At 37.8% G+C, this 24505-nt stretch overlaps 2 protein-coding genes across 3 annotated transcripts in view; one reads left to right on the top strand and one right to left on the bottom strand.

Annotated features, from left to right (window-relative positions):
* trmt11.L (tRNA methyltransferase 11 homolog L homeolog) overlaps window positions 1-1544 on the bottom strand; it is a 43487-nt gene extending 41943 nt beyond the window's left edge. The window contains 1 exon segment of one of the 2 annotated variants that reach the window (NM_001091485.1): window positions 1204-1544. In NM_001091485.1, the coding sequence (NP_001084954.1) occupies window positions 1204-1287 (84 nt within the window). In that variant the 5' untranslated portion in view covers window positions 1288-1544. 2 annotated transcript variants of the gene reach the window in all.
* On the top strand, window positions 1449-20480 carry hint3.L (histidine triad nucleotide binding protein 3 L homeolog). The gene is made up of 5 exons (XM_041562910.1): window positions 1449-1576; window positions 13115-13229; window positions 16653-16722; window positions 16867-16993; window positions 18877-20480. Exons 1-5 carry the CDS (start codon window positions 1469-1471, stop codon window positions 18910-18912), a joined length of 456 nt encoding a protein of 151 aa, XP_041418844.1. The 5' UTR covers window positions 1449-1468; the 3' UTR covers window positions 18913-20480.
* Window positions 20481-24505: the final 4025 nt, after the last annotated feature.

Genomic DNA, 24505 nt, shown 5'->3' with positions numbered 1-24505 from the left:
TTTCACTTTCCATTCAGCACTTCCTAGATGTCACTGCTCTCCACACATTCCTCCGTTCTCTTCACCGTTTAATTGTGTAACCAGTACATGGGGATGGATTTCTGGTGCACAAACAAGATTCTGAGATGATGCAAGGCTTGTCTTAATAACAGTGTCCACAAAATGGATCCTGCCTGCTTGCTATAATTATGAATTCCCTGACTGAAGGAAACAAGATTCAAATAATTGATATAGCGTAATTAAAGTTAATTTTGCTTGACTAATGTGATAAAATAGGATTTTGAATAATTTTTTTGGGCGACGGGTCCCCTTTAAATCACCATCGTTTTTACGTTCCCAGGTTTTTGTTCCATCTATGGAAAATACTCATTGCTAAACTCATGCATGGCGCCAGATGCGCCCATTGCAGCTGGCAATCACAGGGTTACATAGAAAAAAAACAAAACAGGATTTTGCACTAAGCTTGGCTAAGTATTACGTGTATTTCCCAGTATGCATGTTGCACCAGCAGAATGTATGGCCTTAAGTTGAACCTGCCAACAGTCATGGGTACCTATGCATTTAGGCTCAAGTGGCTCATAGCCAACCTCTGTTGGTTCAACTACCGCCAAAGAATACGGTCGTTCAGATATTACCAACAGAGCCCAATGTAAATTCTTGAGGTCATCCGAATATGCGGGCTGTAACCAGGCATGAATGAACAGTGGAAGCAGAGCATGAAACCTCTGGTGGGATGTAACAATTTACAGTATCCAGATAGACCATGGCAAATGGGGCCATAACATTCTAATGACACCATTGCCTGGCTAAACTGATGTGTTGGAGTCCTTTTAATAAGTCCTTTAAATAATAGCTCCTCTTTATATTTAACTAACTATTCTTCGTGCACGTGAATGCAGTCGACTGTTAATTGAAGCAGAGCGTGCAAATGTACTAAGGCAATAGGAGAACTTTAGGAATTTACATAGGAGGTTGAGGACCCAGAGACTGGACATTGTTGATTTAAGAACTACATCACCTACACATAAAACATAAGCGATCTAGGAATTAAACTCATTATGTAGAACAGTGACACAATAGCTGTGAAACCCGCATGTTGCCCAGTGAATGGAAGCCATGCTTAGCATTTCTGCCAGCTTTGCCTTTCCCCGTAAACCTCTTGGTACGACAAAGAAACTGCCGAAACGTAGCCTACAGCCTTACCGGCAGGCGAAATTCGCAGTTCTCTTGCGCCAGCAGCAACAAATACTTCTTAAACGCAGCACCGGTCTTACAGGGCAGCGCCATCTTGCCTACGTCACAGAGGGAGGACGTAGAGCCGCAAGGGGATGTTCCCTAGGCGGGGTAGGGGAAGAGGAGAAGTAAGAGACAGGACTAGGTTGTATATACAAGCCGGTGACAGGGAAGTGGCACAAGTAGGTTTGGTGACAATACGCGACGCTGTGAGCTAGACCTTAAGTACTGGAAGATGTCGACAGAAGCAGGAGCGACTGTAGATCAGAACTTTGATATCAGCTGCATCTTCTGCAGAATCGCAAATAAACAAGAAAGCAGTGCTGAGCTGTTACACTCCGACGTGAGTAATTGGGCTGAGGGCGCAATGATTTGCACGAATATAGTCCTTGTTAGATGATGTGAGTCATGTGACACTAGCTAGAATAAATTAGGCAAGACAGAGCTGGGGAGAATGGTAGTGAATGCTGGGTAATTATGGGCGTTGTACTTTGGTCTCCAGTCCAGTTGGACTTATGTGCTGTAAATCAGTGATGTGTCCCTGTGTGAATTAGTGTCAGTGATGAGAATTAGACATGCTGATATGATGAGATGGGATCATTCATAGGCACTACTAGAAGGCAGAAGGACAGCACTGACTGAAATATAACTCTGGAGTGCTCTGGCCATATAAAGGCACAAGGGCACAGGCCAAGGGAATTCATAGAATCCAAATGTGATTTCTAGGAGAATGTTTATCAAGGGTCCAATAGTCAATTCGAAATTTTCCAGTTTAAAAATTCATATATTTGAATTTTAATCACCCTATTCGAATGTAAATTTGAATGTGAGATTTATCGCACCTCGACCATGGAAACAGTCCTAAATTGAATATTCACCACCTAAAACCTGCCGAGTTCATGTACAAGTCAATGACAGAGGTCCGTTTAGCCATTTGGAGATGTTAATAGCCTTCCTGACATTTGAGGTATTTTTTCAAGAGAAAAAATCGATTAGTAAGAATCGAATACGATTCAAATTTTTGGGTCGGAACCATTCCATCGAATATTAGCCATTCAAATTTTTTTATAAATAACCTCCCAGTCGAATTGTGAGTATAAATTCGAATTTTAAAAAACTCCAATGAATTCGAAATTCAACCTTTGATAAATGGGCCTCCTAATGTTTTTTGTCATGTGAAATAAGTGACATCACTAAGCAGTGTCTATAACTGATGACTACTGAACTCTGTTCATAATGGTATATATTTTATGTTATTCATGGTTTGGCTATATAACGGTAGACTGGGATCAATGAATCCATTTTTGCATCTATTGGATCCTCCCGTCCTCTTTCTTCTCACGGCTGCACATGCACATTTAGAGCGAAACGCTGAATTTTAATGAAAAAGTCGCCTATTTCGTTCTATTGCCTATCTGCCCTGAGTAATATTTGGCACCCCCAAGTGGGATATTACTTTCCTTCTTTAAAGGAGTGGTTCACCTCTAAGGTAACTTTTAGTATGTTATAGAACGGCCAATACTAAGCAACTTTTTAATTGTTTTTTTTTTTTTAATAGTTTTATAGTTATTAGCCTTTTTCTTCTGACTCTTTGCAGCTTTCAAATGGGCATCGCTGACTCCCTTCTTTAAAATCCACTTTCCATTCTCCAATGATGTATGTTTCCCATGTATTGTATGATGTACTGCTCAACCATATTTTACTTACTTGTGGTGGGCTACAAATCCCATAATGCTAAATGGCCCATTTACTAACAATTGGATTTCAATATTTTTCTAAAAAGCTCTAAGCATTTGTGGTTTAATCATTATTTTCAAAATCTCAAAAAATTTGAGATTTATGAAGTGTAAAAACCAAGAAAACCACTAATACAAAAATGTGCCTGGTAAAAGTTGTTGAGGTCCTGTAGAAGTTAATGGGAGCTGTGCTGATTTTTTTTGGGCTGCTCTAAATCATTTTGGCTTTTAGAGGTCTTCATATTTTTCTTTTCGCTAGGAATTGTGAGAAAAACTTGAATTTTTAGAGTTTTCCAAGGTATTCAGATTTTTTTAGTGCAGAGTTCAGCGTAATTTTCCATTCATATTTTTTTTAATTTGGATTTTATAATAATTATCCTGACATTTGTAGTTTTAGAGTTATTATTAACATGTATTTTATATAGCGCCAACATAATGTGTAGAGTTCATGAATTTAGTCATGGTTTCTAAAACCACGAAAATTAGACTGTGGAGGTGGAGGTTCGTATAGAGAGCTATAGTCCAGCAACGTCAGGGTTGTATTCTTAAATTAATATTGCTTAATAAAACTTCCTCCAGCACTTCAGTGGCAGCAGTTACATTAAAATGCAAGGTCATTCTCCAGTGAGCATCCAACTATGTGTAAATCTGCCTCCATGTTCTTGGTCCCTGCAACTGGAGTTGGAAGCATTATAAAAACTGGGTAAATAGGCTGTGCAAAATAAAAAAATGTTTCTAATATAGTTAGGCAAAAATGTAATATATAAAGGCTGGAATGACAGCATGTCTAACATTACAGAACAGAATCCAACTTCCTACTTTTCAGCTCTCTAACTCTGAGTTAGTCAGCAACTTGAAAGGGGGCCACATGGGACATAACTGTTGAGTGAATTGATCCTTATCAAAGTCGCAAAGAGCAAAACAATTCGCACCAATAAGAATAAAAATACACATTTCGCAATGTAATATTGTTCCTTAAACTATTATTGCATTGTGAATTTTAATTGTGCACTCTTAAGAAGTGCTTGAAAGTGTCGTAATCTTTTGGAGCAAACATAACAATTTTTTCAGTAAAAAGTTTTATTACATTTACTGGGCATTGGCGCAAACTATAAAATTCGCAAACGGTCTTCCACTGTCGGAAGTGTTAGCTAAACAGTTTCCTGGTTCGCAAAAGCTATATTACATTCGCGCAAAGCAAAATTTATTCGCGCAATGGCATAACTTTTCACATTGCGAATAGTTTTTCCTTTACCGACTTTTACTACATTCCCCCAAAAGACCTTTTCAGTTTTGAGTGTGTTTCTAAGACATGGGGAGGCCCATTTATCAAAGGTCAAATTTCGAATTCATGTGAATTTTTGTTTTACTCTAATAGATGCAAATATATTAGAAATTCAATTGGGAGGTTATTTAAGTAAAGATTAAAACGTCTAAAACTCGAAACGAATATTACCAACTCAAAAACTCAAATGTCAGGAAGGCTATTAACAGCTTCAAATGGGTCACTGGACCTTTCCCATTGACTTATACATGATGAATTTCAAATTTTAATTGAGTTTGGATTATTCCCAATTCAAATTTGTGAGTTTTGGGGGGGGGGGTTGTTTTAAAATTTGATACATAGAGATTTATTAATGTTCGAGTTGTGCTTTCCACAAAAAAATCTTGAATTTTTTTTTTAACTCATTTTTCGAGATTTATTATTATTTATTAATAACACGACCCTGGAAAAAGCATCATCTAAAACTTGTCAAGGTCATTTAGAAGTTAGTGGCAGAGGTCCTTTGAACTATATGAAGATGTTAATAGCCCTTATGATGTTCGAGTATTTTTTGGGAGGGTTTTACCCAAAAATTCAATCAGTCTGAATTTTTTGATAAATAACCCCCTTAATGATACATTTCTTAATGGGGAACTAAACTCAAAGCATGAATTGATGTAAACGTACTCAGAGCTCTTCCTGAGCATTTTGTAGTTATCATTCATTTTCAATTTTGTTTTTAGACTTTTAATACCAGGCGCTAGGCTGTACACGAAGGTTGACCGAATACAGGAAGTACGAAAAATTCGAATTTCGAAGTAATTTTTTGGATACTTCGACCATCGAATAGGATACTACGACTTCGAATTTACTTCGACTTCGGATCAAAGTAAAAATCATTCGAATATTCGACCATTCGATAGTCGAAGTACTGTCTCTTTAAAAAAACTTCGACTTCAATACTTCACCAACTTAAACCTGCCGATGTGCTATGTTAGCCTATGGGGACCTGCCAGAGCAATTTTCTAAGTTTTTGGGTATCGAAGGAAAATCGTACGATAAAATCGTTCGAATCGTACGATTCAAAGTATGATCAGAATACGATCGTGCGATGAATAAAATCCTCCGACTTCGAATGTCGGAGGATTCTATTCGATGGTCGAATTTCGAAGTATATTCAACTTCGAAATTTGATAAATTTGCCCCTTAGCCTTCAAAGAGAACTAATGAGCTGAAGTCCGCAGTATAATATGGTCTAAAACAGCTAATATCTCAGAATCCACTTAAAACAGAACTTTCGAATAAATTGTAAAAGTGACTGGAAAATATATTATTGGGGAAATTAACCCTTTAAGTGCCAGCAGAATTTCACATTTTGGTTACGCGAAATGCCAGCCGTTTTTAAGCATTTTGTGCTCTCTCACTTTAGGGGCATTTTCTGAGGGGAAACCTATAGTTTACCTAGGAAAATTATACATTGTTTTTTTCGGTAGAAACTGAGCTTTCTAAATCTGCCTGAGTTTTCATGTATTTCCACCTGTGCAAAAAAATTTATAGTGCTAAATAACAAAAAAAATGAAAAATTACCATTTTTCATCGTATATCAATTTATACCAGAAAAATATTTCATTTTACAGATGAAAATCCAACTTATTTGGAAAGCCTTATGTCTCTCGAACGTGCCAATACCAGATATGTATAGTTTTAGGGAGATTTAGGATTTCTGTACAGCAAAAACTCCCGGCAGTATATTACTGAATTTTGAAAGCACTAAGGCAGAAAACGGCATGCTTTAGATTCCAAGGCAAAAAATCCTGAAACCATAGGTTTACCCCAGAAAACCATACATTTTTGAAAAGTACACATTCTGCCGATTACAAAATGGGTAACTATGTCTCTCTACTCCCAACTACCAAACAGAAAAGCTTGTCTGAACATAGCGGTTTTTCAAAATAAAATTCAAAATTTTGAAAAATCATTTCAAAGGTTTTATTTTGCTGCTCCGCATATCCCAAACTATATTACGTACCAAGAAAAAAGCACCTGAAATATGATTGCCAGGGGTCCACTGAACAGTTTGATACCCATTATGCATAGGTTTACCAAAGTATCTGGCATTTAGAGACACAAATATGAAGTTAGCGGCATCCAAATTGTTCAGGACTTTACTTCAGCTACTGAGAAATCAAAACATTGACTGCATTTTTTGTGGGGTAAAAACACAGAAATATATGTTTACCCCCCAAACCCATATATTTTTGGAAAGAACACATTCTACAGAATCTAAAATGGGTACCCATGCCTTTCTGCTCCAAACTACTGAGTCGCAAGGCTTTCCCAAAATTGTCGGTTTTGGTGAAATATCTGAAAATTGCCTCAAAGCTTCAACTTCCCAGCACCATATCACCCATGTATCATTACGTACTAAGAAAAAGCACCCTAAATATGATTGCCAGGGTTCCTCTGAACATTTTGGTGGCCATTGTTCATAAGTTTACCAAAGTATCTGGCATTTAGAGGCCCCAAAATGAAGTTAGCGCATACAAACAGTCCCCGTGAGTAACTTCAGCTAATGAAAAATCAACACATTGACTGCATTTTTGTGGGGTAAAAACACAGAAATATATGTTTACCCCCCAAAACCCATATATTTTTGGAAAGTACACATTCTACCGAATCTAAAATGGGTACCCATGCCTTTCTGCTCCAAACTACTGAGTCGCAAGGCCTTCCACAATTGTCGGTTTTGGTGAAATATCTGAAAATTGCCTCAAAGCTTCAACTTCTCAGCACCATATCACCCATGTATCGTTACGCACCAAGAAAAAACACCCTAAATATGATTGCCAGGGTTCCTCCAAACAGTTTGGTAGCCATTGTTCATAGGTTTACCAAAGTATCTGGCAGTTAGAGGCCTCAAAATGAAGTTAGCGCATACAAATAGTCCTGTGGGTAACTTCATATAATGAGAAATCAACACATTGACTGCATTTTTGTGGGGTAAAAACACAGAAATATATGTTTACCCCCCAAACCCATATATTTTTGGAAGAACACATTCTACAGAATCTAAAATGGGTACCCATGCCTTTCTGCTCCAAACTACTGAGTCACAAGGCTTTCCCAAAATTGTCGGTTTTGGTGAAATATCTGAAAATTGCCTCAAAGCTTCAACTTCCCAGCACCATATCACCCATGTATCATTACGTACTAAGAAAAAGCACCCTAAATATGATTGCCAGGGTTCCTCTGAACATTTTGGTGGCCATTGTTCATAAGTTTACCAAAGTATCTGGCATTTAGAGGCCCCAAAATGAAGTTAGCGCATACAAATAGTCCTGTGGGTAACTTCATCTAATGAAAAATCAACACATTGACTGCATTTTTGTGGGGTAAAAACACAGAAATATATGTTTACCCCCAAACCCATATATTTTTGGAAAGTACACATTCTACAGAATCTAAAATGGATACCCATGCCTTTCTGCTCCAAACTACTGAGTCGCAAGGCTTTCCCACAATTGTCGGTTTTGGTGAAATATCTGAAAATTGCCTCAAAGCTTCAACTTCTCAGCACCATATCACCCATGTATCGTTACGCACCAAAAAAAAACACCCTAAATATGATTGCCAGGGTTCCTCTGAACATTTTGGTGGCCATTGTTCATAAGTTTACCAAAGTGTCTGGCATTTAGAGGCCCCAAAATGAAGTTAGTGCATACAAACAGTCCCGTGGTTAACTTCATCTAATGAAAAATCAACACATTGACTGCATTTTTGTGGGGTAAAAACACAGAAATATATGTTTACCCCCCAAACCCATATATTTTTGGAAAGTACACATTCTACTGAATCTAAAATGGGTACCCATGCCTTTCTGCTCCAAACTACTGAGTCGCAAGGCTTTCCCACAATTGTCGGTTTTGGTGAAATATCTGAAAATTGCCTCAAAGCTTCAACTTCTCAGCCCCATATCACCCATGTATCGTTACGCACCAAGAAAAAGCACCCTAAATATGATTGCCAGGGTTCCTCCAAACAGTTTGGTGGCCATTGTTCATAGGTTTACCAAAGTATCTGGCATTTAGAGGCCTCAAAATGAAGTTAGCGCATACAAATAGTCCTGTGGGTAACTTCATCTAATGAAAAATCAACACATTGACTGCATTTTTGTGGGGTAAAAACACAGAAATATATGTTTACCCCCCAAAACCCATATATTTTTGGAAAGTACACATTCTACAGAATCTAAAATGGGTACCCATGCCTTTCTGTTCCAAACTACTGAGTCGCAAGGCTTTCCCACAATTGTCGGTTTTGGTGAAATATCTGAAAATTGCCTCAAAGCTTCAACTTCTCAGCACCATATCACCCATGTATCGTTACGCACCAAAAAAAACACCCTAAATATGATTGCCAGGGGTCCTCCAAACAGTTTGGTGCCCACTGTGCATAGGTTTACCAAAGTATATGGCAGTTAGAGGCCCCAAAATGAAGTTAGCGCATACAAATAGTCCTGTGGGTAACTTCAGCTAATGAAAAATCAACACATTGACTGCATTTTTGTGGGGTAAAAACACAGAAATATATGTTTACCCCCCAAACCCATATATTTTTGGAAAGTACACATTATACAGAATCTAAATGGGTACCCATGCCTTTCTGCCCCAAACTACTGAGTCGCAAGGCTTTGCCAATTTGGCGGTTTTGGTAAAATATTCTGAAAATTGCCTCAAAGCTTCAACTTTCCAGCATCGTATTGTCCATGTATCATTACCAGCATAAAGCATCCTAAATATAAACATAGGGGTCTACTAAACAGTTTGATGCCCAATGTGCATAGATATACCAAACTATGTGGGGCACAGAGACCCCCAAATGACAATATGTATAGACATTTTCACGGCTGACGCGCTGGCTGCTGCAATATAACCACCCGGTGTGTGTATTATGCGACATTAGACCACCTAACAGTACAGAGACCCCAGAAAACCATATATTTTCAGAAAGTACACATTCTGACGAATCCAATATGGGTAAATAAGCGTTTCTACTGCAAACTGCCAAACTGCAAAGCAATGCTGAACATAACGGTTTTTATCAAATTTCTGAAAATCGTCACAAAGCTTGAATTTTACCCCATTATATGCCCCACATTTCGTAACTTATCAGCATAAAACATCCTGAATATGAACGCCAGGGGTCTACTTAACACTTTGATGCCCAATATGCATAGATATACCAAACTATGTGGCGCACAGAGACCCCCAAATGACAATAGTGTATACATTTTCACGGCTGACGTGCGCTGGCTGCTGCAATATAAGCACCCGGTGTGTGTAATATGCGACATTAGACCCCCCTAACAGTACAGAGACCCAGAAAACCATATATTTTCGGAAAGTACACATTCTGACGAATCCAATATGGGTAAATATGTGTTCCTACTGCAAACTGTCAAACTGCAAAGCAATGCTGAACGTAACGGTTTTTATCAAATTTCTGAAAATCGTCACAAAGCTTGAATTTTATCCCATTATATGCCCCACATTTCGTAACTTATCAGCATAAAACATCCTAAATATGAGCGCCAGGGGTCTACTGAACACTTTGATGCCCAAAATGCATAGATATACCAAACTATGTGGCGCACAGAGACCCCAAATGACAATATGTATAGACATTTTCACGGCTGACACGCTGGCTGCAGCAATATAACCACCCGGTGTGTGTGTATTATGCGACATTAGACCACCTAACAGTACAGAGACCCCAGAAAACCATATATTTTCAGAAAGTACACATTCTGACGAATCCAATATGGGTAAATAAGTGTTTCTACTGCAAACTGCCAAACTGCAAAGCAATGCTGAACATAACGGTTTTTATCAAATTTCTGAAAATCGTCACAAAGCTTGAATTTTACCCCATTATATGCCCCACATTTCGTAACTTATCAGCATAAAACATCCTGAATATGAACGCCAGGGGTCTACTAAACACTTTGATGCCCAATATGCATAGATATACCAAACTATGTGGCGCACAGAGACCCCCAAATGACAATAGTGTATACATTTTCACGGCTGACGCGCGCTGGCTGCTGCAATATAAGCACCCGGTGTGTGTAATATGCGACATTAGACCCCCCTAACAGTACAGAGACCCCAGAAAACCATATATTTTCGCCAAAGTACACATTCTGACGAATCCAATATGGGTAAATAAGTGTTCCTACTGCAAACTGTCAAACTGCAAAGCAATGCTGAACGTAACGGTTTTTATCAAATTTCTGAAAATCGTCACAAAGCTTGAATTTTACCCCATTATATGCCCCACATTTCGTAACTTATCAGCATAAAACATCCTGAATATGAACGCCAGGGGTCTACTAAACACTTTGATGCCCAATATGCATAGATATACCAAACTATGTGGCGCACAGAGACCCCCAAATGACAATAGTGTATACATTTTCACGGCTGATGCGCGCTGGCTGCTGCAATACAAGCACCTGGTGTGTGTAATATGCGACATTAGACCCCCCTAACAGTACAGAGACCCCAGAAAACCATATATTTTCAGAAAGTACACATTTTGACGAATCCAATATGGGTAAATATGTGTTCCTACTGCAAACTGTCAAACTGCAAAGCAATGCTGAACGTAACGGTTTTTATCAAATTTCTGAACATCGTCACAAAGCTTGAATTTTACCCCATTATATGCCCCACATTTCGTAACTTATCAGCATAAAACATCCTAAATATGAGCGCATGGGGTCTACTGAACACTTTGATGCCCAATATGCATAGATATACCAAACTATGTGGCGCACAGAGACCCCCAAATGACAATATGTATAGACATTTTCACGGCTGACGCGCTGGCTGCTGCAATATAACCACCCGGTGTGTGTATTATGCGACATTAGACCACCTAACAGCACAGAGACCCCAGAAAACCATATATTTTCAGAAAGTACACATTTTGACGAATCCAATATGGGTAAATAAGTGTTTCTACTGCAAACTGCTAAACTGCAAAGCAATGCTGAACATAACGGTTTTTATGAAATTTCTGAAAATCGTCACAAAGCTTGAATTTTACCCCATTATATGCCCCACATTTCGTAGCTTATCAGCATAAAACATCCTAAATATGAGCGCCAGGGGTCTACTGAACACTTTGATGCCCAATATGCATAGATATACCAAAGTATGTGGCGCACAGAGACCCCCAAATGACAATATGTATAGACATTTTCACAGCTGACGCGCTGGCTGCTGCAATATAAGCACCTGGTGTGTGTAATATGCGACATTAGATCCCCCTAACAGTACAGAGACCCCAGAAAACCATATATTTTCAGAAAGTACACATTCTGACGAATCCAATATGGGTAAATAAGTGTTTCTACTGCAAACTGCCAAACTGCAAAGCATGCTGAACATAACGGTTTTTATCAAATTTCTGAAAATCGTCACAAAGCTTGAATTTTACCCCATTATGTGCCCCACATTTCGTAACGTATCAGCATAAAACATCCTAAATATGAACGCCAGGGGTCTACTGAACACTTTGATGCCCAATATGCATAGATATACCAAACTATGTGGCGCACAGAGACCCACAAATGGATATATAGTAGATAAAATTTACATAGGCAAAACAAAATAACACAGAACAGTGTGAAATGCAAATAAATCACCAAAACTAATAAAACCACAAAAATCAATGCTTTTTTTTTTCACACTAGTGTAATCGGCCACCAGAATTACCGTTTGAATATTTTAGCTGGGCCAAATCGATTATACGGACAGAAACAAGTGAACAACACAAATGCAGAGCTGAAAATGCAATAAAATGGCAAAAAATTCAATAAAATGGCTAAAATGCACCAAAATACCCAAAATTGCAATATAACCACCAAAATAACATACAAATGCTATTGCACAGTACGGTTAGCGAATACGCTATTCGGAACGGCAATAAACATTTTTTTTAGCCCAAAAGAGACGATGCGATAAGAAAAAAAAAAAAAAAAGCCCACAAAGCCATATATGTACATATGCGTGTGCACAACGGGTAAATTGCATGTTATTTGCGCGTGTGCGCGTGTGCAAGTGTACATGGGTGCTGTGAGTGTGTGTGACCCCCCCAATCCCCAAAAATGTATGTGTGAGTGTGTGTAAGTGTGAATGTAAGTGTATATTACTGTAATAAGTGTGTGTTGGTCTGTTTGTGTGTTTTTGTGTGTGTAAATGTTACACTTACCTGGGGTAGATGCCTCAGATCGATGAGAGAGGGCTCCACGCAGCAGATCTGCAGCTCCAACGGTCATCAGCCATGTGGGGGCGGAGCTGGGCGGAAGTGCAGCGCAGGCAGCAGCAGGACGCATAGGAACGCGTCCCTGCTGCTGCTTTGGGGCCCCTGGGCGATCGCGCCCCAGGGGCCACACGATCCCCTGCTCTGCTCGTTGTCTAGGGGCAGGGGATCGTGAAGGAGCGGAGCGAGCGGCTCTAACAGCCGCTCCTCCGCTCGCAAACCCGGAAGTGCTGCAGAACGTAGAATCTACGATCTGTGGCACTTTGGTCCTTTGATCCACAGAACGTAGATTCTACGTTCTGTGGCACTTAAAGGGTTAAAATGAGTGTTGACTTTTATTAACAGTAATATTTATCGTTCCTTATTTTTTTTCTTTTCTGCATGTAATAATGTAAATTAACCTGAGCAAAGAGAGTGCACACTGGCAGACACACATTTGCTTTGTTACAGGTATCGTATGTAAGTTATTTTATTGCTGCAGAAAACTGACCACCTTACAATGCAAGGTTTCAAGACAATAGATCATTTCTAATTACATTATTTTTTTTCTCAGGATGATCTAGTCTGCTTTAAAGACATAAGGCCTGCAGTAACTCATCACTATCTGGTGGTACCTAAGAAGCATGTGGGTAGCTGCAAGACACTTACTAAAGACCATGTGCAACTTGGTAAGGCTACAACATATAGGGCTTGTTTTTTTTTCTTAAAGTGAAACTGACACTAAAAAATTTATTTTCAAAATATTAATCTACATTAAAAGTTGCCTATAGGTAATGTTGATTATTTTTTGCTAATATTTTTACTTTTATAAGTAATTGTTACTTGAAGTTCCTAAACCTAAACCTAACTGTCCCTTCTTAGCCTGTCAGTTAGAGTTTTTAATGCTAACAGACTACTTCTCCACAAATATGGCAGCCTCCTCATAGAGGAACATGGGGGTAAGAAAGGTAATGTAAAAGCATCAGGCAAATAATTTTATGTCAAAATTATTAATAGCATTCAAAAACAATGTTATGATAGATATAAAAACAGGTTATATGGTTTCACTATTTTCTTTAAGTTGGCTTTTGGTTAAAAGAAAGTTTGGCAGCTTTTAGTTGTCGAATAAGGCCCAAAACCCAGCCTGAATTAGCAAACTTGCACAAGGTTTTAATTATGAGTGCTCAAGTCCAAAGTTTCAAAAACTCATAAATAGGGGCTGTCTCGTATTGTAATATGATCAGAATAACTGAGTTTATTTGGCTTCTTTTTGTAACACTTAGGGGCCGATTCATCAAGCTCGAGTGAAGGATTCGAATTAAAAAAAATCGAATTTCGAAGTGTTTTTTGGGCTACTTCGACCATCGAATGGGCTACTTCGACCTTCGACTACGACTTCGAATCGAAGCATTCGAACTAAAAATCGTTCGACTATTCGACCATTCGATAGTCGAAGTACTGTATCTTTAAAAAAAACTTCGACCCCCTAGTTCGGCAGCTAAAAGCTACCGAAGTCAATGTTAGCCTATGGGGAAGGTCCCCATAGGCTTGCCTAAATTTTTTTGATCGAAGGATATTCCTTCGATCGTTGGATTAAAATCCTTCGAATCGTTCGATTCGAAGGATTTAATCGTTCGATCGAAGGAATAATGCTAAATCCTTCGACTTCGATATTCGAAGTCGAAGGATTTCAATTCCTAGTCGAATATCGAGGGTTAATTAACCCTCGATATTCGACCCTTGATGAATCGGCCCCTTAGCCATGCCAGGTGCAACTTTTTTGACCTCCAGTGTTAAATGCAAAGAGTTGCACCAGACTGAATGGAATGGGAGGAATGTAAGCATCCCCTTTCCATGACTCTTCATTGCATCCCATTCACAAGAAAAAAGAAAGCCAAACAATGGGAGGCACTCACTAGCCCTGTATTTATGACATACCTAAGGCTGCTGCTAAGTACTGATGAGTTGCAAAGTGTATAAAGTCTAACCAGAAGCTGCTGCGCAGCTTTCACTTTACAAAGTTTTGCATTCTTTGTCTTAAAGGAATTGTACAGTGTAAAAATAAAAACTGGGTAAATAGATAGGCTGCGCAAAATAAAAAATGTTTCTAATAAAGTTAGTTAGCCAAAAATGTAATTTATAAAGGCTGGAGTGATTTGATTTATAACATGTCAGTCAGAACACTACTTCCTGCTTTTCAGCTCTCTTGGTTTACACTGACTGGTTACCCTGGTTACCAGGCAATAACCAATCAGAGACTTGATGGGGGGCCACATGGGTGGCTTTTGAATCTGAGCTGAATGCTGAGGATCATTTGCAAACTCACTGAACAGAAATGTACCATGTGGCCCCCCTTCAAGTCACTGACTAACTCAGAGTTATAGAGCTGAAAAGCAGGAAGTTGGATTCTAGCTGTTTTATTAGACATCTGTTCACTCCAGCCTTTATATATTACATTTTTGGCTAACTAACTAAATTAGAAACATTTTTTTATTTTGCACATCCTATCTATTTACACGGTTTTTATTTTCACACTGAACTGTTCCTTTAAGACTGATCAAAAGGCTGTTGGAACCCTCATCTTTACACCAGCTTTAAGTAAGGTATGACTTGTACAAAGTGCTTTGCACAAGAGAAGCAGAAGAGAAGCCCTGGGGGCAATTGTCAAAAATAGTTAGCACTAGGGCTATTTGTTGTTGTTGTTCACTTGGCATCTTGCACTTACTAGTAAATGATCCCTTTTTGTTTGCTCAGATGAAACCTTTCATTAGGATTTTTCTCCAGAGTTTTTCCAAAGCTTGTATTAATAACTATTTAGTTTTATACATTATTTATTTTCTAGATCTGTTTGAGTTTTTTTTTTCCTGCACTTAAAACCCAGATGAAAAATGTAGCCCAATACAGTAGAACACCGATTTTATGTTTCCCAGGGGACCGTGTAAAAACGCATAAATTCTTGGAATTTATGAAATCTGTTAAAAAAATACACAGCTTGCCTGAATGGAACCACAACAAAGCGTTGTCAATTCCCGGAAACCGTAAAATCCAGGATGTAAAATCGGGGTTCTACTGTATGTATATTGTTTGGTTTTTTTGGGGTTTTTTTGCTGTCTGTTTGTTGCACTAAATTCAGAGGCAGATATATCAAAAATGTATCTCAATTTATTAATAAAAACTAATTTTTTTTAAACTCTGATGTATTAAATCGACCTGAAAACTTGAATCGAATTTGATTCAAATTTTAAAAACTCAATTTGAGTTTTTCTCCGAAAAAAAACTTGAATGCCAGGAAGGCTGCAAACAACTCCAAATTGATCCCTGGACCTCAGGTTTTAGGCAGCAAATAGTCAAATTCAAGTTCTTAAAGGTCCAGAGTATAAATCTTAAAGATAAATCTTGAAAATCGAATTCGAATTTTTTTTTTAAAAAAAAAAACTTGAATGAACGTGAATAACTCCCTAGTTGAATTTGACAGTTTTGACCATAAAAAAAATTTGAATTAGAATTTTCAGTTCGACCCTTGATAAATCTGCCCCATAATTTTTTACATATTTGTTGTGTATATGCAAATATTTAATAAATTTAAAATATTTATTAATCCTGTAAGAAAAGGAAAACGACACATTTAAAAATAACCTAAGATAAGAAAAAAATGATCATGTTTCAGTTCTGTTTCTAGAGGTTAAAGTAAAGTTTAGGGGAAGATTTATCAAAATGAGATTAATTTTCACTACAGAAAAAGTCACCCACTTTCTGTTCATTCCTGTGGGATTTTTAGAAGTGTATTTAACAATGGGTGAAAGAGTTCACCATTTGATAAATACACTTCTAAAAATCCCATAGGAATGAATAGAAAGTGGGTGACTTTTTCTGTTTTCTGCAAATCACGAAACCAGGATAGCAGCCTCTGCCAATGATTTATACACAACCTCGGCAGGTCTGAGATGGCGGATTTTCAACTCGGGCTTTTTGCAGTTTTAATAAATTTCGAAAAATTTGCGTTATTTAAAAAACCCTGAAAAATTTGAGTTTTGGTACAGAAAGACAGCCAGGTAAATTCATAGTTTAATAAATAACCCCCTAACATTGCTGCTTGATTTTTTTTTCTTTAGTTAAAACTATGATGGAGGTTGGGAAAAGCATACTTCAGAAGAATAATGTTACAGATTTAGAGGATATCAGGTAATTTTCTGACATTTTCCTATTTTTTTCTGCCATGTAACATTTTATGACAAAAATAGTGGGGATTTAAAAAAAAAAAAAAAAAAGTATCTAACATATATTTAAATTGTATTGATTTTTTTTTACCCTCCTATTTTCATACAGGTTAGGATTTCATTGTCCTCCTTTTTGCTCAATCTCTCACTTACATCTTCATGTGTTGGCTCCAGCAAGCCATCTTGGATTTCTCTCCAGAATGATTTACAGGGTCAACTCCTACTGGTTTATCACAGTGAGTAATTAGCTTGACAGTGCTAATTATATCAAAATAAAGGATACATTTGAGAATTTTATATACAGGTATGGGATTCCATTATCCGGCAACCCGTTATCCAGAAAGTATAAAACAGTACATTGTACTGATCATTATTAGTGGCAAAACAATCCTAAAAAATAATTCCAAATCCTGTTTTATTATGTTAATCAAGCAAAATAAACTTCATGTACATATATATTATTTAAATGTTGTTTCTTTTTGTCTTGGAATTCTCAATCAAACAGGCAGCAGCCATTTTGTGGACACTGTTATTAAGGCAAGCTTTAGATCATGCCAAAATCTTGTTTTTGCACCAACCTGATGCCCATGTCCATGCACTGGCTACAAAATGTAATTTTGGAGACAGAGGGGGAATGTAAGGAGTGCAGTGACATCTAGGAGTTGCAGAATGGAAATTGAAATTAATTGCCTGCCCCGCCTCTATGCCTAAGGCATAGAGGAGGGGCAGGCAATATATGATTGACAGCCGAGAGTTTTAAATTAGTTTATAACCAGTATGGTTGTTTTATAAAAAAAAAAGAATTTGGGTTTCATGATTAATTTTAAAAATACCTTTATTATACAGATTTTCAGGTGTGGTGTTTAACTTCATTTTAAGTATCTGGAAACCCCCGGGTCCTGAGCATTCTGGATAACAGGTCCCATACCTGTATAATATTATTCTATTCATTTGGTGGGTTTTGCTATACAGCTTTTTTCAAACAAAGATAGTTGTTTCAGACACATCTTATAAGAGTTTACTGCAGTGGTTTCCTCCTTTGGATTTGTCCCCCTGTTGGGCTTGGAGAAGAGAGAGGTAATTGAACTAATGGTCTGACCTGGTGAGAACATAGTAGTATTGTTAGTAGTTCTAATTACGTAACTACCAGTTTTAACATATCTGTTGAGATACTGGCACTTCACAAAAGACTTGCATGGCCAAAACATGTTGTGGCAGATTTATCCGAAAAAAACTCGAATGTCAGGAAGGCAGCAAACAGCTCCAAATTGATCCCAGGACGTCCCCCATAAGCTAAAATAGCATTTTGGCAGGTCTAAGATGGCGAATAGTCGAATTTGAATTCTTTAAGGGCCAGTGTATGATAAATTTCAAAAATCGAATTCAATTTTTTTAAAAACTTGAATGGAATTTTAACTACTCCCTAGTCGAATTTCACAAAAAAACTCGAAGATTCGAATTTGGAAATTCAAATTTTTTCTTCAACCCTTGATAAATCTGCCCCTTTGTGTCAACAACAAGAACGTTTTCACTACAATTCTTCTGAAGCAATGTTCCCTCCAAGCTGTGCGCGCGCACACATTTTGAGGCTAGTACACAACAAATTGTGGCGCACACAAAGAATTTTGAGTGAAAACACAAAATTTAGCATTTATTCTGACCTAAGCAAACAGTTTTTAAAAATGCAGACACACACACGTTTAAAATGTGCCCAAAAAATATTTTTTTCCCACACATAGCCGAGAAAGAATTAGCGGGAACATAGTTCTGAAAGTAATCCTCTTTGGTTCTGTCCTCTTGTAGTGACCCCCAGTACCATAGGAAGCAACAGAAGAAGCAAATTTACTTTGAAATTTTGCAGCAGCTGGGGCTGAATTTGGTACAACAGGAATTCATATTGTAAAATGAGACTTTATTTGTGTTTGGGGTTTTATTTGCACCTTTCATTTACTGTGTGGTAGAGTCACTACCATATATCAAGGAATAATTTCAGTGGGCAAAAGTGGTGGTTTTTGCAATTCTGGGATTGTAAGCCAGGGGTATGACAATTATTTTTTTCTTTTAACTGAACATTTGCCCAAAGACCATAACTGTGTTTCCCCTTTTGTTTTACATATAGGCAGACGAACTGATTAATCAACTTCAGGCAAGTTGAAATACTACATGCTGTGATCTAGAAAACCAATTGAGAGTCTGATACCAATTTACTTATACAGCTAGAAAGAAACCCCATAATAGCATGTGAATAAACTGTATTTGTGATTTGAGATTGTTACTCAGAAATAGCTACAGATAGCAGTGTATTTCCAAAGCATACCCATGATCTTCTACTTCCTGACTGCTCCTAAAAAAACAGGGATTTTTTTATTTATGGATCAGGGCAAATAGCTACTGTATCTCCATGATGCTAGTAAAAATGAAGGTTTTAAAAATGTAATGTCTTAGTATGCCGTAGATTGACCATATTTGTGTAACTTTTCAGTCTTGTTTGATTATTTTCAGTGCTTGTATTTAAAGTTAATCAGAGTCTGTACATTTTTGGTGACTCCCACTCCAGATACCCAAAATTGCTTCTGACTCCAACTCCACAGCTCTGGCAATGATGGGAAAACACATTCTATTCTGTTCTATTCATTCCTGATGGATTTTTAGAATCATATTTATCAATGGAGTTCACCATTTGATAAATATGCTTTTAAAAATCCCATAGGAATTAATAGAAGATGAGTGAGTTTTATTGTGGTGATTTCTAAGTTCATACTTTGATAAATCTGCCCTTTATTGTTGTTTTAATATATTTATTTCAAGGCTTTCTACTTACTACTTGTTTTCCACTTCCCTTAGGTTGCTATGTTAAATAGGCCCAAGGGATGAAAAAGTTTACATTTCACTTCTAAAGTATAGAACAAAAATGTAAATAATATGAAGAAAACAAAACAATGAATGCAGACTACTTAAAAACTCCCTTAGAGTACTACTGCCTATGGCATACTGTTAAGGTGAAAACCCATTTAACTACAGTTACATGTCTTTTTACAGTAGTCACTAGTAAATGGGGTTGCATAAGAAGCAGATTTATGAAACTTTGAACTACTGCTATAAGGTTGTGGCATAGGCCCTTGCAAAAGCAATACATATCCTGCTGACAGGCCTGTAAAACAAGCTTCACAGATTGTATGGTTAACAGTAACAGAAATAGTATAATGCAAGAAAACAAGCCTTATATTTAAAGCATATAGAATTGATTTGTGAATATGAGCTTTCTGTGTAAGGCGATGTTAACAAATCAGGTTACTGAAGTTAAAACATCCTCTTAGCCAATAAGGAGAGTAATCGTTTATAAAATAGTAAAATAGACTGGAACATGAGTCCAGTGCAATCCACAGTGCTGAGTAACAGTAGAAAGTATTAACACTAATAGACCACCAACTCACTTGTGTCTTTTTAGAGGTTTTTTCTACTGCGAATAAATTCTAATTTTTAAAACCTTTGAATGCTTATTTATTAAAAAAAAATCTGTATATAAAAAATCAGATTGAATAAAAGTGTGAAAAATAACTGCAATTTGAATTGGTGCTCTTAACATTTGAATTTGAGCGTTGATAAATCACTCCCCCATTATATAGTCTTTTGCCTGGAATCCAACTGCCTTTTATTGTACTGTACTTTGCCTTTTACCTCATTGTAAAAGTGTAAACATAAATAAACTAATTTATTAAGCTACATGTGTCTATAATTAATAATTCATGGTGATGTAATAAAATAAGAAGTTTGCCCAGATTTAGTCACTCATGGCGATCAATCAGTTTTTTTTAGAGCAGGCTAGTAAATCCTATCACTTAATTGGTTGCCATAGGTGACTAGACCACTAGAAAACTTTGCATTTTTTATTACATTATCCTTGTTGTTTCTATGTACATTATTTCTTACTTTGCCTGTTAAGCATAATTGTGGAGTTGATAATGGTTCATATCAAGAAGGTCTATATACTTTGACAATAAAATCCCATAGACAAGTCACTTTTTATTCATGCTTGTGCAGTAAGTATGACACTAAAGAAAACAATGGGCTGTGTTGACTTGTGTTCCCTTGCTGTGGAATGCATAACAAAGGCACCACAAGGGAACAAGGGATAGAAGGCTCATTGTGTAATTATAGAAGGGACTTATGTTAAAAAGGTGCATGTATTTGCCCTTTAGCCTAGAAATAATAGTTTATTATAAACAACATATACTTAACCTCCACAAAGATTTACCACACATTTATCTGTTTACCCTATCTATTAATTTTTCATATTTTTGAACATGTTTTATATCATTAGCTGTTTCTTATTTTAGAGCCTTCAATTCCTTCTCCCCCAAAATCTTCATATGATGTATTCATCTTTATAGATGACAGCACATGCTTTGACAAAATCTGACTCTGCTTAGCATGTAGCTATATAAAAGAATAAATGAAGCAAATGAAGGCTCATTTTTAATTAACAGTTAGACTCCTTGTCATGTCATCAAAACTCTGTTCTCTTAACCAAGTCTTGTGTAATGTGTAATCTTACACTGGCAAGAGAAGGAGGGGGAGATATTGATCCTTTCGGGTATCTGTTACAACAGTGAACATGTTTGAGAATGTATACTTACTCTATCTTGACCTAAAAAGAAACTTTTTAACCTTTCTAATCACATTAAAAATAACTCACAGCAATTTAATATTCTTGGATGTTCATGTCAGTATGTATATACAGTATTTTATTAAGATGCCAGATTGGATTGAGATCTGGATGTCCACGGAAGACAACAGTGGTGGATGATCATTTCCATGGTGAAGACAAAACCCCTTCACAACAGCCAAACAAGTGAACACCACTTTCCAGGAGGTCGGCGTATTGATATCCAAGTCTACCATAAAGAGAAGACTGCATGAAAGTAAATACAGAGGGTTCACTGCAAGTTGCAAGCCACTCATAAGCATCACAAATAGAAAGGCTAGATTGGACTTTGCTAAAAAAAAAAAAAAAAATCTAAAAAACCCAGCACAGTTCTCGAAAAACATTCTTTGGACAGATGAAACCACTACCAGAATGATGGCAAGAAAAAAAGTATGGAGAACAGCTCATGATCTAAAGCATACCACATCATCTATAAAACATGGAGGCAGTGTGATGGCTTGGGTGTGCATGGCTGCCAGTGGCACGGGGAGACTAGTGTTTATCCATGATGTGACACAGGACTGAAGCAGCCAAATGAATTCTGAGGTGTTCAGAGACACGGTCAGCTCAAATCCTGCTAAATGCAGTCAAATTCATTGGGAGGCGTTTCATAATGACCCAAAACCAAAAAAATATATACCGAATAAAAAGCAACCCAGGAGTTTAATAAAGCAAAGAAATATTCTTGAATGGTCAAGTCAGTCACCTGATCTGAACCCAATTGAGAATGCATTTCACTTGTTGAAGACTTGGGACAGAAAGGCCCATAAACAAACAGCAACTGAAAGCCACTGCAGTAAAGGCCTGGCAGAGCATTAAAAAGGAAGAAACCCAGAATCTGGTGATGTCCATGAGTTCACGACTTCAGGCTGCCATTGCCAGCAAAGGGGTTTCATCCAAGTATTAGAAATGAACATTTTATGTTAATTTATTTAATTTGTCTAATTACTTTTGAGCCCCTGAAATGAAGTGATTGTGATAAAAAAAGCTTTTACGTAGTTCCTCGCATTTTTATGCAATCTTTTTGTTCAACCCACTGAATTAAATCTGAAAGTTTGCAGTTCAACTGCATCTGGTAAGTACATATACACTCCTTTTAATGACTCATGCTGAGACTTTGCTTGTCCTTTAATGACTACACTTTAAATTTTGATATATCAGTATATATTGTGACAAACTGGCAGCTTGCACGTGTAAATTCTGGGGGAATTAGTAAATGGTAGGCAGGCAGCATGGGACAAAAAAGCAGTCAGACAGTCACACACACAGCAATTCAGAGAAACACCAGTTTATTTACATACAGGGGTGACCATTTTAGCACAAACATAAATCATAAAAAAACCCTGCCTACTGGGAACTACCTTCACTCCTTTGAAGAAGTCCCTGACTAGACTGAGCCTCTTGTGGACTACCAGCAAAACAGATCAGTTGGGCTCACCCCTGTACTCACAGTACCCTTTTCCTGAAAGTGTTCAGCCTCCTGGCTTCCCTCACGCTCTTATCCAGGGTCAACCTCACTCACACGTCACGGTCACCTTCTGCTTCGTGCAGCACTCTCAGTTCTTTACACAGCCAGGTCTCCTACCTGTTGTGCCCTGCTGGGAGACCCTGTCTAACACTCCAACTCGCTTTAACTATACTTTCACAGGACAGCCTTCCTGTAGAAGGTCAGCTCCAATCACTGCACTGAATCCAGAAAATGGAGTGTGCGGCTACTACAATCCTTAAAGATATAATGCATTCTCTGTTTATCAACTCCATTCCTGGAGCATATCTTGATCCCTGGGAAGAAATTGAAGGCTAGAGTGATGTTATAATAAAATTATTTATTATAACATCACTGTGCCTCTGTTTCGGCCCGCATTGGGGCCTTTATCAAGGATATCCTTGATAAAGGCCCCAATGCGGGCCGAAATGTTGGAGGCACAGTGATGTTATAATAAATAGTTTTGTGACTTTGGAATGCTGGTCCCTCTTGAACATTTACATACATTTATTTGACCAAGCACCTGGAAAAGTGGAAGTTGGTGACGGCATTTGGGTACCACTCATATTATATATATGTATATACAGTACATACAGGGCCGCCATCAGGGGGGGACAGGGGGGACAAGCGTACCGGGCCCGGGCATGAAGGGGGGCCCGGCAGCGCTGCATTTTTTTGAAGATCCGTGCCCCCCTTACGAGCGCCCGAGCCGTACGTCTTGCCTCTTCAGTGCCGAATGCGGAAGTGCCGAAAAGCCGAAGCCGATGCGACGAAAAGACCCGAAGTCACGGAAAAAGCCGAAGTCCCGAAGTCACGAAGCGCCGAAAAGACCCGAAGTCACGAAAACAGCTGAAGCCGAAGTCCTGAAGCAGCGCAAAGACCCGAAGTCACGAAAACAGCCGAAGCCGAAGTCCTGAAGCGGTGAAAAGACCCGAAGTCACGAAAGGAGGCGAAGTTGAAGTACTGAAGCCATGAGTTCAATTCTACTGAACACCAGTTTGTGTTTTTTTTTTTTTTAATCCCCTGGCCACCAATGTATTATTTTAATATTCTATAGGCCCCTGCCACCAATCTTTTTTTTAAAACTTTTGTTTTTGGGGCCCCAATTTTTTTTTTAACTCGTAAGGGGCCCCTTGCCACCATTGTTTTTTTTTGGGGTTTTTTTTTAAAAAAAAAAATTAATTTTCTTTTTGGTGGCCCCAAATTTTTTTAACTTGTAAGGGGGCCCCTGCCACCAGTTTTTTTTTTTTTTTTTAAATTTTTTTTGGGGCCCCAATTTGTTTTTAACTTGTAAGGGGGCCCCTGCCACCATTTTTTTTTTTTTCAAAAAAAATTTTTTTTCTCCAAATTTTTTTTTGGGGCCCCAATTTGTTTTTAACTTATAAGGGGGCCCCTGCCGCCAATGTTTTTTTTTTTTTTCAAAAAAAAATTAATTTTTTTTCAAAATTTTTTTTGGGGCCCCAATTTGTTTTTAACTTATAAGGGGGCCCCTGCCACCAATGTTTGTTTATTTTTTAGTTTTTTTTACATTTTTTTTTTTGTTGGGGCCCCAAGTTT

Source organism: Xenopus laevis, chromosome 5L (assembly GCF_017654675.1).
Source record: "Xenopus laevis strain J_2021 chromosome 5L, Xenopus_laevis_v10.1, whole genome shotgun sequence".
NCBI classification, from domain to species: Eukaryota; Metazoa; Chordata; class Amphibia; order Anura; family Pipidae; genus Xenopus; species Xenopus laevis.
This window is presented reverse-complemented; position numbering and strand designations above follow the sequence as displayed.